General features: G+C 37.4%; 1 protein-coding gene across 1 annotated transcript in view; it reads left to right on the forward strand.

Annotated features, from left to right (window-relative positions):
- galnt14 (UDP-N-acetyl-alpha-D-galactosamine:polypeptide N-acetylgalactosaminyltransferase 14 (GalNAc-T14)) overlaps positions 1-13,506 on the forward strand; it is a 46,329-nt gene that overhangs the window by 5,778 nt on the left and 27,045 nt on the right. The window contains exons 2-3 of the mRNA XM_049480446.1: positions 3,028-3,197; positions 12,862-12,960. Coding sequence (XP_049336403.1) covers positions 3,028-3,197; positions 12,862-12,960 — 269 coding nt within the window. The remainder of the gene's footprint in view (positions 1-3,027; positions 3,198-12,861; positions 12,961-13,506) is intronic.

A 13,506-nucleotide genomic window follows, 5' to 3' on the forward strand; every position in this document is an offset into this window, starting at 1 on the left:
GTCAAACCAAGGGGGAAAATGTTCCAAGTAAACAAACTAAAATTACCGGAGGACCACAGAGTTCAGGTAATTCAGTCTGTAATTTTCTCAGAGGACGTCTGAGAAAAACACGTACATGGACAGTCCGGACAGGAATTAAATCACAGAGGACCCCCCGTAAAAAAGAGAAAATGACGCCCTGAGAACAGGACCCCCCGAGAAACTAATCCCGACCGGATAGGGCTGAAGACAGTATTCTGTATAAAACCATGACATCTCAGAGAAACAATTTTTAGGTTCTTTTATTAGAAAATATTGTGTAGGCTGTGCTTTTAAGAGGGTTTTACACAGAACCAAAAGCTTCTCTTATTCAAACCTGTAATGTATCACAGTCACAGACTAATATTTTAGAATCGTTTTCCGTGCTTGTTTGCAGCTAATTTGTGATATGTGATGGATAACATTGTTTCCACACTTTTAAACTGCATTCACATGCCTCATCAGGACTTCACTGATTGGAAGATGTTTATCACAGACTCTAATAACTGAATTAAAGTGCTCTGAATCTGTGAAGCATGAGAGTGAGAGTAACTATGAGAGTGAAATTTAGAAAATTGGACCTGCTTGCAAGCTCTCTGAGTTTGTGGGGTTAATGTGTAGTGCTTTGTGCCTTCTATGCAGTTCACCAGTTACTGTTGCTGCATGTGCAGTTTCTTCATGCTGCCGGAAACCAGAAGCTGTGAGTTGCCCATAAAACTATAAAAAGGACATGGTCAGAGCGCAGATGACAGAACAGGGAATATCCAATTACCACTTCCTCAGTCTGTCCTCCTACCCTCATTAGCAGCCAGTGGGAGAGTGCTAAGCCCCAAACGTGGCACAGCTCAGACGGCCCTATCCGTGGGTTTGGAGCAACACCAAGTTAATTATTTCACCAGGGAATGTGAAGCGGGACTGTTTTGGCCCCTCAGGGAAATACATGTATGCTGTAGTCTACAAGTTTTCTGCACATCATGCAAAATGGAAGTTTTTACTCCGTGGATCGATTCACCAAGTGCAGTGTTTTTTTTCTCGTTCATGTCTTGTAAAAGGCAGATTTAGGTGACAACCATCTCTGAATACGTAATGGGATTTTCACAGGTATGAGCATCACTTCCCTTTCTCAATTATAAATGTATCACAACATTCAAAGTGAGTGGTATGGTACCCTATGGTTAAAACCTGAATCTTTGTCACAACATTTAAAACTTAATACAATCACAGTTCTTTTGTACTGCACTGAATAACAAGGCCGCTGAGTCATGATGGCATATTATAATGGAAATATCATATTTGATCCTCATTTTGCTGCCGTTTCGCACAGGCCTTCAGCTGATTTTATGCATAGACAGCCTGGACTGGAAGCCTGGCCATTGTCATGCTTAGCAGTCTATCTTAAGAAACAGACATTTGCAATTACCCACCTCTATTACTGGCTGTAAAGATGCTGTTGTGGCTCTTGTAAAGCAACGGGCTGTGACACATCCTCACTAGGCTGACAGCTCTGCAAAAAAGAGTGCAAGTGAGAGGGAAGCAGTGGGGGACAGGCATCTGCACCACATAGCCCCAGAGTCCCCTGTCTCATTAAAGGGACAGTTCAATTAAAAATTATAGGTTTATTACATAAGGTTAATGAGATTGTGGTATAATGATTTTAAACATTTCATTAATATTGAAAAGAAAAAAAAGACAGATTTTAGGTTTTAAAATTTCAATAACCTTTCATGAGAACTGCCACTCACTGCTACAGTATAGGTGCATGCAGAGGCATCATCAGCCCCCATACTTTCTCTGGGGTGAAATGAGCAAAGTAGTGGCACAGGTAATCACCAACAACAGCCAAACAACCTTCAGGAATCAGGAATTCTAATGTTCTGACTTCAGCAAAAAGAGAAAAATCACCCCCTGAAAAATAATAAACGTGAAAGAATGCTGTTGGTGCAAAATATGAAGGTTTATTAAACTATGATTGATAAGCCTTCATGAATGCTGAAATATAGTCTGTTCAACTGCCTGCATGGGAGGCTGCTTTGCTTCAGTATGCTGAGATATGAATTCATTTTGATTGAGCGTGTGGCTCACTGCAACTTCGGTTCTTGTTCTGCACGGTTGAAAATGTAGGTTGTCAAATGTATCTAATGGTAACATCATGTACATTGATTAAGAGTGCAATACATGTCTGAAGCTAATATTTAATTTAAATACAAAATTAAGTAAATATCAATTATTCCTCCCTTTTGGAAACCTTATTTCAGCATCGTCATGGCAATATATTCGTATGCAACCTTCACATCGCTGGGTGTGCAATAACGTGTAATCATACTACAACTTTTTAGACTCCTTAATAGAAAATGAATATTTATTAGCATTTTTCATTTTCCACAATCTATTTTTCAGAGGCAGACTATGTTTATGTTGTTGTATTACAATGTAATTTTTTTTTTCCGAATAACAGAAAATGGCAAAGCAGGACAGGTGTTTGACCAGAGGACATTTAAATGTGGAATGTGCAGATATTTAGTGAGAAAACATGTGTTGTGTTAGGGTAGCCAGATTCACTGAGACTAAGAGCTGGAGCCTTTTGCCTTTTCTGGCCCAGAAAATATAGCAGCATATTTGGATCAAGTTGATTTTAATTGCATTGCACAGCTGTAACTTATGTTTGTGGATTGCACGGTGAACTGTGTTTACAGACAGTAATTTCTGTGAGTGTTCCTGAGCCCGTGCAGCATTTTTTTTAGTACAGAGTCATGTATGATTTTAAAGCAGTGCCAGCTGAGGGCTTTATGTGTTAAATGTGTTACATTCACCTATTTTACATGTCTGTAAATAAAGGCTTTGGGTATGTAAAATGTTGACAGAAAATCTTGTTTAAAGTAAGAGTAAAGTTATAATTTTTCTGTGTATGTTAAATAATTGCATGAACAATGTATTTTCAGTTAGTATTATCAGCCTTCAGTTTTTTTGTCAGTGCATCCCTAAAATTAATGTATAATTTGATTGTTCCAGATTTCAGACACTGATTGGGATGATCTATTGGAAGAGTTTGAAGAGAAGAACTACCTCACCGCTCACAGATGGAAGCCAGGACAAGATCCGTACAGCCTGTATGCCTTCAATCAGAGAGAGAGTGAGCGGATCCCCAGCAACAGAGCACTGAGAGACACTAGACACTACAGGTAAGGCCTGCATGTGCACCTGGGGATTTCCCGCTGCTTGTTTCTCTGTATTGCCTGAGACGTTTTCTGTGGAGGAGGATGTGTTTCTTATTGAATGACTGGGTTTATATCTCAGACAAGAGTCTACAGCTATTGCAGCTGCTGCTTATGCATTCTTGTATGGATCCTGTTAAGATTTCCTATTATAGCAACTCATCTTCAACTCATTCAGGATTAGAGACGAGGTGATAATCCTGCTCCACTTAAAGAAGCCCTTAAAAAGCACACTAATACTAAATGAATACAGATATTTTCATTGTTTTCAGAAACGCTACAACTAGGCATTTGCTGAGAATGTGATGAGGTTCTTATAGCAAACCAGATTATGAATTTTGCATTTTTTTAGTCCAGCATGAAATGAGCTCAGTGCTCATTCGGTAGAAATTTTCCACTGCTCAGTATTTATATTGTATCCCCATCTAACTACAGCACTAATTATTTTATTTTTCCCTTTTCGCTTGAGGAAATGTAGTATATGGCTTACAAAAGTATTATTACCCCTTGAACTTTTTTACATTTGGTCATTTTACAACCACAAAATTAAATGTATTTTATTGAGAAGTGATGAACCACATAATTGTGAAGTGGAACGATGGAACGATGGAAAAGATACACGGTTTCCAAATAAATTCCAGTGCAATCAGTTGCCTTCAGAAGTCATGTAATTAGTTAGTCCAGCTGTGTAATACACCTGTTCTGTGAAAAACATATGCAAATATTTGAGTATCTCAAGGAGGGTTAGGTTACAAAACATATCCCACAAACTGAGCATCCCAATGAGCACTGTTCAATCCATCATACAAAAAAGAAAAAAATATTGCAACTGCAAACCCATCAAAACATGGCCATCCACCCAATCTGACAGATCCAGCAAACAGAGCACTGATCAGAGGAGCAGGCTTGAGGCCCATGGTCACTCTGAAGGAGCTGCAGAAATCCACAGCTCAGGTGGATGAATCTGTATACAGGACAATTATAAGTTGTGCACTCCACAAATCTGGCCCTTATGGAAGAGTGGCAAGAACAAAACCACTGTTGAAAGATAGACATAAGGAGCAGACATGTGGAAGAAGGTTCAGTGGTCAGTTTAGTCCAAAGTTGAACTTTTTAGAATAAATGCAAAACACTATGTGTGGCAGAAAAGTAACACTGCACATCACCCTGAACACACCATCCCCACTGTGAAACATGGTGGTGGCAGCATCATGCTGTGGGGATGCTTTTCTTCAGCAGAAACAGATAAGCTGGTCAGAGTTGATGGGAAGATGGATGGAACTATATACAGGACAATCCTGGAAGAAAACCTGTTGGAGGCTGCAAAAGACTTGAGACTGGGGAGGAGATTCACCTTCCAGCAAGACAATGACTCTAAACATACAGCCAGAGCTACAGTGAAACAGTTTTATTTGGTAAGGAGACAAAACATGGGGTATGAATACTTTTTTGAGCCACTAAATATATGATTAATTTATCAGAGTTCATTCTAATCAGAATCACATGAGGAATGTAGTTGTTTTTATGTAATTTAGCTTGAGCACCAGAGATGCATTCTTTAGTTGCTTTATTCTGATCTGAGACCATGGCAGTCCACAGGAACATAGCCACATGTCCTCTCTCTGCTAGTAGTTTTGGAGGTCAGATAGTCTAGCTATTCCAGAAACAGCTCAACAGAGGATCCCCCAGCCACTGTTTGCCCATGTAAGTTTCCTGTTTGAGTCTACTGCTTAAAGATGGATTCTGTTTTAGGCATGTGGTGTTGTTCATTAATTGCATCAATTGCAAAAAAACATTGTTGGAAATATTGTATGAATATATTTTTTATATAGAAGCACCTAAAAAAATCATGTATGCATAACCATCATTCAATGCAATTCAATTCAATATTCTTTTCTCTTGTATCACCTTTTTGCCCACTTTTCTCTAATATTTGATGAATAAATAAATAAATATTTATTTATTTCCCGTTGGCAAGATGTCTTATTTTCATAAGTTCTTTGTGATTACCACCTTTCTCAGCTGTTGCAAAGCTAATGCTGTTAGTGATGAACTTTGATGCTAAACACATAGAAAGGGCTGTGATAACGCTGCGAACAACACACACCCAAATTGCTTTACCTGTGTACAACAAGAGAGCTCTTAATACTACAGACCGTGTTCACGTGACAGCATGGTAGAGTGAGGTTAGAGGTCCACAGTAAAAAAGGAGAGATTATTTGGAATTTATTTTGTATATATACAAATATGAATTCTTTATTTGCAGGTAAAACCACAGGCGAGTTGTAAAGTGAAAATGTGCTGTTTTCAGGCTGTGTGTAGGAGATGATAGACCAGTCAGAGGCCTCTGTCGAGGTGCAGTATTAGGCAAAATGTCTGCATTTCTAATGAAATAATTCATGCAGAGTCTGTGTGACAATAGAGAGAATCTCAGATGAAAGGTGAGGAGGCGGCTGATTATGCAGCTCCAGCGTCCCGCTGTTACACTACACTGGCACACAGTGAATCCCGGCGGTGAGGCATCCTGGAGCTTTTCAAGTCAGCTTTCTCATTTTGGAGTGTCTTGTGTGGCTACGTGTCTGTGGGAGAGCATGGCATACTCGTGCTGCCTCTAATTAACTTACACCGAAGTTGGATAAACAATGCACAACTTTCTCTTCAGTTTTTAGGGCTCGGGAGATTACACGACTTGCTTGTTGCTGTCAGTTTAGTTTACTGTACGCTGTTCCTTGGTTCAGTTGTGTACTAGTGAGTTATTTTTCAAGTGGATATTAAGTATCAACATTGAGGAAAAGGGTATGGAAATCCTTGCTAAAATAAGAACACTATAAATTATGACAATAGAAATTACTCATATACAGCATATAATACATAGATTATTACTTGGGCTGCTTTTTGTTTACAATCACAACATTTTGGATTATGCTTAGAATCAAACTGTACAAAATAAACTGCCACAAATAATCTTATTGCAGTAGATTCTGCAAGATCAATAAATGCAAATGACCTTCTGAAGCAAAGCATGATCCCCCTCTTTTGGAAGCTCTACTGAACTCCATGCCTATGGACTCACATAATTTCTTTAAGAAGCCTGGAGTCCTTATAACATATAATTCTAATCTGTATTAGACTCTGCATTGTAACAGTTAGTGAATAATTAGTTATTAATAGAAAACTAAATTATAACTTAAAATTAACCACATTTCCATTATCTGTAGTTTTACTCAAATGATCAGTTGATCAATGCTTTCGCAATGTTTTCATGTGGACAGGCTGTTAAAGTTGCATATCCATCCATGTTGCTTGATGGATACGGGATACCCATTTGCAGCCATTTGTAAGTGAACTGTTGCTGTGATTTAATTGGGTTGCAACTTATGACCGCTCTGTTTAATGACCTCTAAATGGCCTACACTGCAATAGCAAAACTTCTAAATTTGTAAATCAATACTGTATGCAGTAGCCTGGTCAATAGATCTCTGTAATGATAGGAAACCATTATGCTTAGCACTGAAAGTCATTTTTTAACAAAGCAAGGGCAACTGAATTTAATGTGCACAGCTGTAGTCATCCTATCTTTATGTTCTACTGACATTAAATGTGCATCCAAGCTTAAATAATAAACATACATTCGAGAATTATACGTTTTTTTAAATATTTAAAATAGTTTTTTAAATAGTATGCAGTATGCAGTCTATTTTATTACGTACTTCTTCCTTGTATGTTCTCTTACTGGTCATGAGACCCTTTTTATATGTGTACAGGAACATATTTTTGTCCAGCTGCTGTTATGCATAATGTGCATTGTGTTTCATTCATCACTGGCTGTTTAATCTGATCATTTTCCAGCGGCTCATTATTAAGGAAATATTGACAGTGACAGGGTGGAGTGTGTCTGCCTTGCATTGACATTTTTTGCTTTTCTTTTTTGTTCTTGATTGTGGATAAAAGTAAATGTCTCGTAAAGGTCAGCTTTAAAAAGTAAACAGCTTTAGTCCATACTTATACAATGAACATCTTATTGTTTATATGATTACAGCAGACCCTTTATAGCTATTAAACCTTCAACTTTTCTCGAAAGGCTTTCCACAAGGTTTAGCAGTGTGTTTATAGGGAGTTTTGACCATTCTTCCAGAAGCACATTTTTGAGGCTCACAATCAAAAAAGGTGTTGTATCAGGTTGAGGTCTGGTCAAGCAAGTTCTTCCACACCAAACTTGCTCATCTGTGTCTTTATGGAGCATGATTTGTGCACTGGTGCGCACTGAGCTCCTGAGAGTGACCCATTCTTTCTCAAATGTATGTAGTAGCAGTCTGCATGCCTTAGTGAGCCACCAGAATTCAGTTATTCAGATGATTTATGACTTTTTGCAATATAGTGTATTTCCTGTTCAAATCTAAGATTATACAGATTTTGACAAAACAAATATGCATATGCTTACAGCTTGAAAACACACACCTGAACACATTGTGATTTGTTACCTTGAGAATGAGGTAAAACACTGGCATTACCACCCACGCCCACTGCCCACCCATGATCATGCTTGGTGGTATCTGGGTCAGTGTATGTTTTGTCTATTGGATTTTCAACTACATTTTATACTAGATGTTTAAGAAGCTAGCTTATCACTCTGAACGCATGATTTCCACAAACGTTCAAGCAAAGTATGTAATGTCACATTTGCTAAATGTTCAGAATCTAGCTAGCTAATTAGCAAGCCTGTGTTAGCTTACAAGCTAATAACCTATGCAGGTCGTTAGCTATCTACCTGTGATGCCAAGAGCAAACAATGCCAACTGTCTGAGGGGACACATTTAACAACAATGCCAAAACTACAGTATAGTAACAATACACACCTAAAAAATCGTATTTTTTTTCTGACATATAAATTGAATGGCCAAAACGTATATCCCCTCATGCTTTAAGAGAAAGATGCAGTGGACTTGCTTTAATTATGTCAGTGCTCACAGATCTCAGCATGAGAACAGCTGGAATGGATTTCAGTTAGCAGCTGTCTTGTTTTTTTATTTTATTTTTTAATAATAAAATGATTAAATGAATGTTCTAATCCATATTATGGTATCCTCAATAAGTAAAACATTTACAGTGTAAAACATTGACTGAGAAAGTGTGTCTTACTTTGACTGGTACTGTACATGGTATCACAACTTCTCTGAAAGAATTTGACCAAGCTCCAAAATGGGGACAATAAGTAATATAAAAATAACCCTGGGAGAGAGTTTAATTAGCCGTACCATTAAAATAACTTTCAATTATTATGACTTTTTGTTTACTTTTTTGTTTACTTTTTTTTTCAGAAAAAAGAAAAACAGCATGAACACTAATGGTCTTTGCGTGATCGTGTTAGGTTAGCTTGTTAATGAGAAGCACATCGAATCATGTGAATTCTTGTCTTGTCTTGAGGGCTGCAACTTATATTTGATAATAAAATAAAGTTATTTTTGTCATGTCCTTTATCTCTGCTTTCTAGCCAGTGAGACTTCTGTTCAAGTGAATGTTTTACTGCAATATAACAGGTTAACCCTTCTTAGGACAATTTGAGAGTTTGAAGGAATAATCTCACTTTAAAGTGGGAAGAATTATTTTAGTAATTTAGTTCAAAATGTAAAACTCACAGAGTGATCTATTTTTTTCTGTTATTGTTGATTATGGCTTACAGCCAATGAAAACCCAAAAGTCAGTATCTTTCCTGCTGAAAAATGAAATCCGCATCTCCATAAAAGATGGAGTCAGCAAAGGAAAGCATGAAGTGCTGCAAGATTTTCCAGGAAAACACTGTACTGCCTGATTTTGGACTTGATAAAACACAGTGGATCAACACCAGCAGATGACATTTCTCTCCAAACCATCACTGATTGTGGAAACTTGACACTAGACTTCAAGCAGCTTGAACTGTGTTCCTCTCCACTCTTCCTCCAGACTCTGCTCCCTTTGTCAGCTGGGGGGCGTGTGTGTGTGTATTAGTATAACTCTGGATGCAGAAGATTATTTACAGCCAGTAATAATTTTGACTTAATGTCAAAAAGTATGCTTTGAACCTATAATTTCCTTTACGAAGAAACATTGCAACCGAAAATTGAACAGATTTTTTAGCATTAAAAAGCCTAAATCTGATCTTATTTCGGCTGAATACTCCTCAGAGATGTGGAACAGAAGCTCCTTAAATGTCTGGCTTTTGGCCAGGATTATTCTACATGCAGATGTGTATTTGCATATCTAGGTAATGTTGGATCATGTTATAATGATGAAGAGGATCATGTGGTCAGGTAATAGACGATAAAATGCAGCACCGTTCACAGAATGCAGTTATGTCATGTCATTCAAATTATTTCACAAATCTAATAGCGTATACATCTTCCATATTTACATATTTTTATTGCAGAAGTAATGGAAGTATAATATCAGCTCTAAACAGTAAATATGGCCGGTTTTGTTTTCCCCATTCTCTGATGTACCTTGATTTTATTTATAGGTTTATTGTTTCACATCCATCTTATTTGGTTAAATATATATAACATAGCCTTAATGTAAAATATATGATAAATGTTAATTACAAGTAGATTTGCTACAGAAGAATAAAAACATGTAATGTTGTAGCTCTTTAGAACTGAATGTAAACATTACTGTAAAACTTGTACCACAAGCAAAGTGTACAGAGTCCCAGGAGTAAAATACATGTGAAAGGGACTCACAGTTCAACTTACAGATAGACTGCTTTTGAAGACCTTGTGTGGGTTAGTGCAATTGGATGTCTAGTGTGTGTGTGGGAAGAGTGCAGTAGGGGATCAATACCAGAGAGGATGTGTGTGTTCACTGTGAGCCCCACCTAGACAGAAAATGAGACCAGCTGCTTAAACACATCCGTCTCCAGCACTCAGCAGCACACGAGCACTGCTGCTCCAGTGTACATCCCACATTCATAATAAAAAGCATTTATTTATTAGTAAGCTTGTGTCACGTACGAGGGAATTGTCATGTTGAGAGCTCATACAATATGTGCACTAGTTATGTGCATAGTGTCTCATTCTGGATACTTAACATTTTGATTTTAAATATCCACTAGAGTTAACAAATATTAACCCACAAGGAAAAAATGCATGATGGGGTCAGATAGGTATAGATTCTTTAAGACTGTGAACAACCCATCTCTGTATTTTAGTATCAGCATGAGCTAAAATACATCAGAAGTTTTATATTTAGATTAAGGCTGCAACAATAAGTCAACATAATTCAGTGTTGGCAGGCTGTTCATTTGTAACTGGTACACCACAGTACACCAGGGGTGTTCAATCTTACTGCACAGGACCGGTGGTAGCTGCAGGTTTTTTACCCCAGCCAAGCTTCATTGGTTCCCAGGCAACAAGAGGCTGGGTAGAGGTGATGACTGACCCAGATATTTAAAAAAGAGAGGGGTGGAGCTTGCTCAGTTGTTGCCAGATTATATATTGTATAATGACACATTTTATATTAATATATATGTAAATATTATTATCACAACCTGCCACAATTATTGCATTGCAACAAGATTTCTTTGTTTTCCCAAGCAAAAAAAGTACATATTTGCAGATATCCTGAAAATAACACATGGTATGTGTGACTTCTCCCTTAATTACTTTTTAACGACTAATTGATCAATATGAGAAATAATGGTAATTGGGTACTAAAACAATCATTAGTTGCAGCCTTATCTTCTATTACAAAATTTCATCTAGAAATCATTCTAGAAACTATGCATTGAATTTTCTTTTTCAGTACAGTCATAAAAAAGGTGCCAAAAATTACTACTTGTGGTTCCTGAAAGAATGTAGTGCACATAACACACATTAATATGTTTCTTAAAAATTCTCACACATTTTTTAACATAGTTCCTCAGAGTACTATGCAACAGGTTCTAAGCGTACTAAGAAATAAAATAGAAATAAATCTAAAAATGTGCAATACTGAATAAATTACTGGTAAAGTAGCACACTGAATATCAGGTGTGTTTAAAAAAATAAGAATGTTGTTTACTTGTAAACACATTTAGCCCAGGTCTCATGCTTATCAAATCTTTGCCATGCTATTTTTTTTTACCTCGTAGCACACCAAAGACGCATCTTTCATATACATAAACCCTTGACTGCCATAGTTCTATATTTGGTACAAGGTAAAATCAACAACATCCTGAAATTCTCCCTCTTGGCACTTTTTAAACCTTGGATCCAGAATATTTTAAACAGCTGAATATTTTATCCCGCCGTATGCTGAATATATAAATAGTATTAGCATGTTCACTTCTCATAGGTAAGCAGGGATAAGATTTTTTGGTCTACAAAATGTCCTTTTCCCACACCCCATGCAGTCAGGGGCAGAGGTAGCCTGCTGTTTATTTTTAATGAGATCCTCCATAATTGATGTCTGTGCTCCTCCGGGTTCTGCTTTTATCAGGCTTTATCATTCTAATCACATATTCCCATTGTCTGGCCATGATGCTCAGCTTTTGGCCAGTTGCCCCAGCAACACTTCTCCAACACTTTAACAGCGTTCAGAGATTTCACATGATATTACATCACCCAATCAAAGTTTACTAGTGATCATTAAAATGCTTACAAACTGAGCTTTGTGAAGAAATGTAGATGTTTTGTGAGATACCACAGCTATAAACAAATAATCATGAGCAACTTAAACCTATTTATTATGTGTGACTTAGGTTACTTTTCTTGTTCTTTGTGAAATACAATTCTCTCTTGAGTTGTATATGATGCTGCACCTGAAACTCTTCCTCAACCCCCACTGTCTGCAGTAGCTAGTACAAGAAAATGTTCAGAAAAACGAGTGGATCAGGAAAAGCACTGTGTCTATGTCAACTTGTGAATTCATGGCCTCACCCACCTTGAAGCCACGCAGCGTCTCGTCAGACAAGAGCTAACAGTGGAACAGCATGGCAGTTTGTGCAAATAACAAATCAGTGTTATATGCTTTGCCCATTATTTTAGAGCTAAGGAACAAATGGTTAGAATTTGTCTGTGGAGCATGACCAGCAAAGTGCAATTAAGAAAGGTAGGTGTATGTTTAGAAAAGTTCCTTTTTCACTAAAAAAATTAAAACCCACAGCCAACAAAACCCAGGGTGGAATTTTAATTTCTGGACCTGGACTACCCACCTCTGTGATTTTCACATTTTACAGAGACTCTAAGTCTAGATCAGTGGCTGAACTGCACTTAGCAGGGCATTACACATGCTGTAAAGTAACATATGACACTGCGAAGACTGTCATTAGTGTAAAAATGTCTTTATTTTAAATCGTTTCCAACTGTTGTCCGTCTCGCTGCATTGCAGTGCTGTTAACCAATAAGAGCAAGAGCCGAAATCCTATTGTTTCTGCCCCCCACTCCTCCACCGGACTAAAGCAGTGTTATACTGGATCGCCGGGGCACATTTTTTCCACAAAAAACAGCTCACATGACGTTCTTTCATTATAGAGACCTCAACTACACATTACAAAATAAATGAAAAAAACGATGGAATGAGACCTATGATGGAAAGTGTCTCTTATCTCCTTTTGAACTCACCTACTCTTGATTGATGCAACTGTGTCTCATTATTTCAGTGAACTGCTTTCTCTTTTCAGGTGTACGACTCTGCACTATGACACTGAGCTGCCATCCACCAGCATCGTCATAACGTTTCACAACGAGGCACGCTCCACTCTGCTGCGCACAGTGAGGAGGTAAAACAAACGATTACTATTATTATTATTATTATTATTATTAACACCCCTACTTCCAATGTACCCAGCTAAGCTAGCTACAATAGTTTGCTAATAACAGTAGATTTAGATAATTAAAATAGAATGTCAACAGCTAATAGTTAATAATAATAATAATAATACTAACTTTCTGACATGTAATGTACTTTCTCTCAGGTACCTAAACCTGATCAAATATTATGTACAGTCATCTTTCACTTCTGGCATCAAATATTTTCTAAAGTAATGTTACTGTTAAACAGTACTGAGGTGTGTGACGGGAGCTGTGCTGATCTGTGCTGAGCTGTGAAATGGTAAAAGCTTCTTATAAAGTAAGAAAAGAAAATAAACATAAACATTTGTGATGAAGAAACCTTTAGCCATGCATGACTTAACATGAATGTGGGTCATTTTTTTAACCATGTAATGCGCATTAGAGGGGTAGTGATACAAAAGCTAAGAAAGGAAAAAATAAATTAGGTGTTTGATTATCAAAAACAAGTTAACCGAGGAATACCTTCTATTCTG

This window comes from Astyanax mexicanus, chromosome 1 (assembly GCF_023375975.1).
Source record: "Astyanax mexicanus isolate ESR-SI-001 chromosome 1, AstMex3_surface, whole genome shotgun sequence".
Lineage (NCBI taxonomy): Eukaryota > Metazoa > Chordata > Actinopteri > Characiformes > Acestrorhamphidae > Astyanax > Astyanax mexicanus.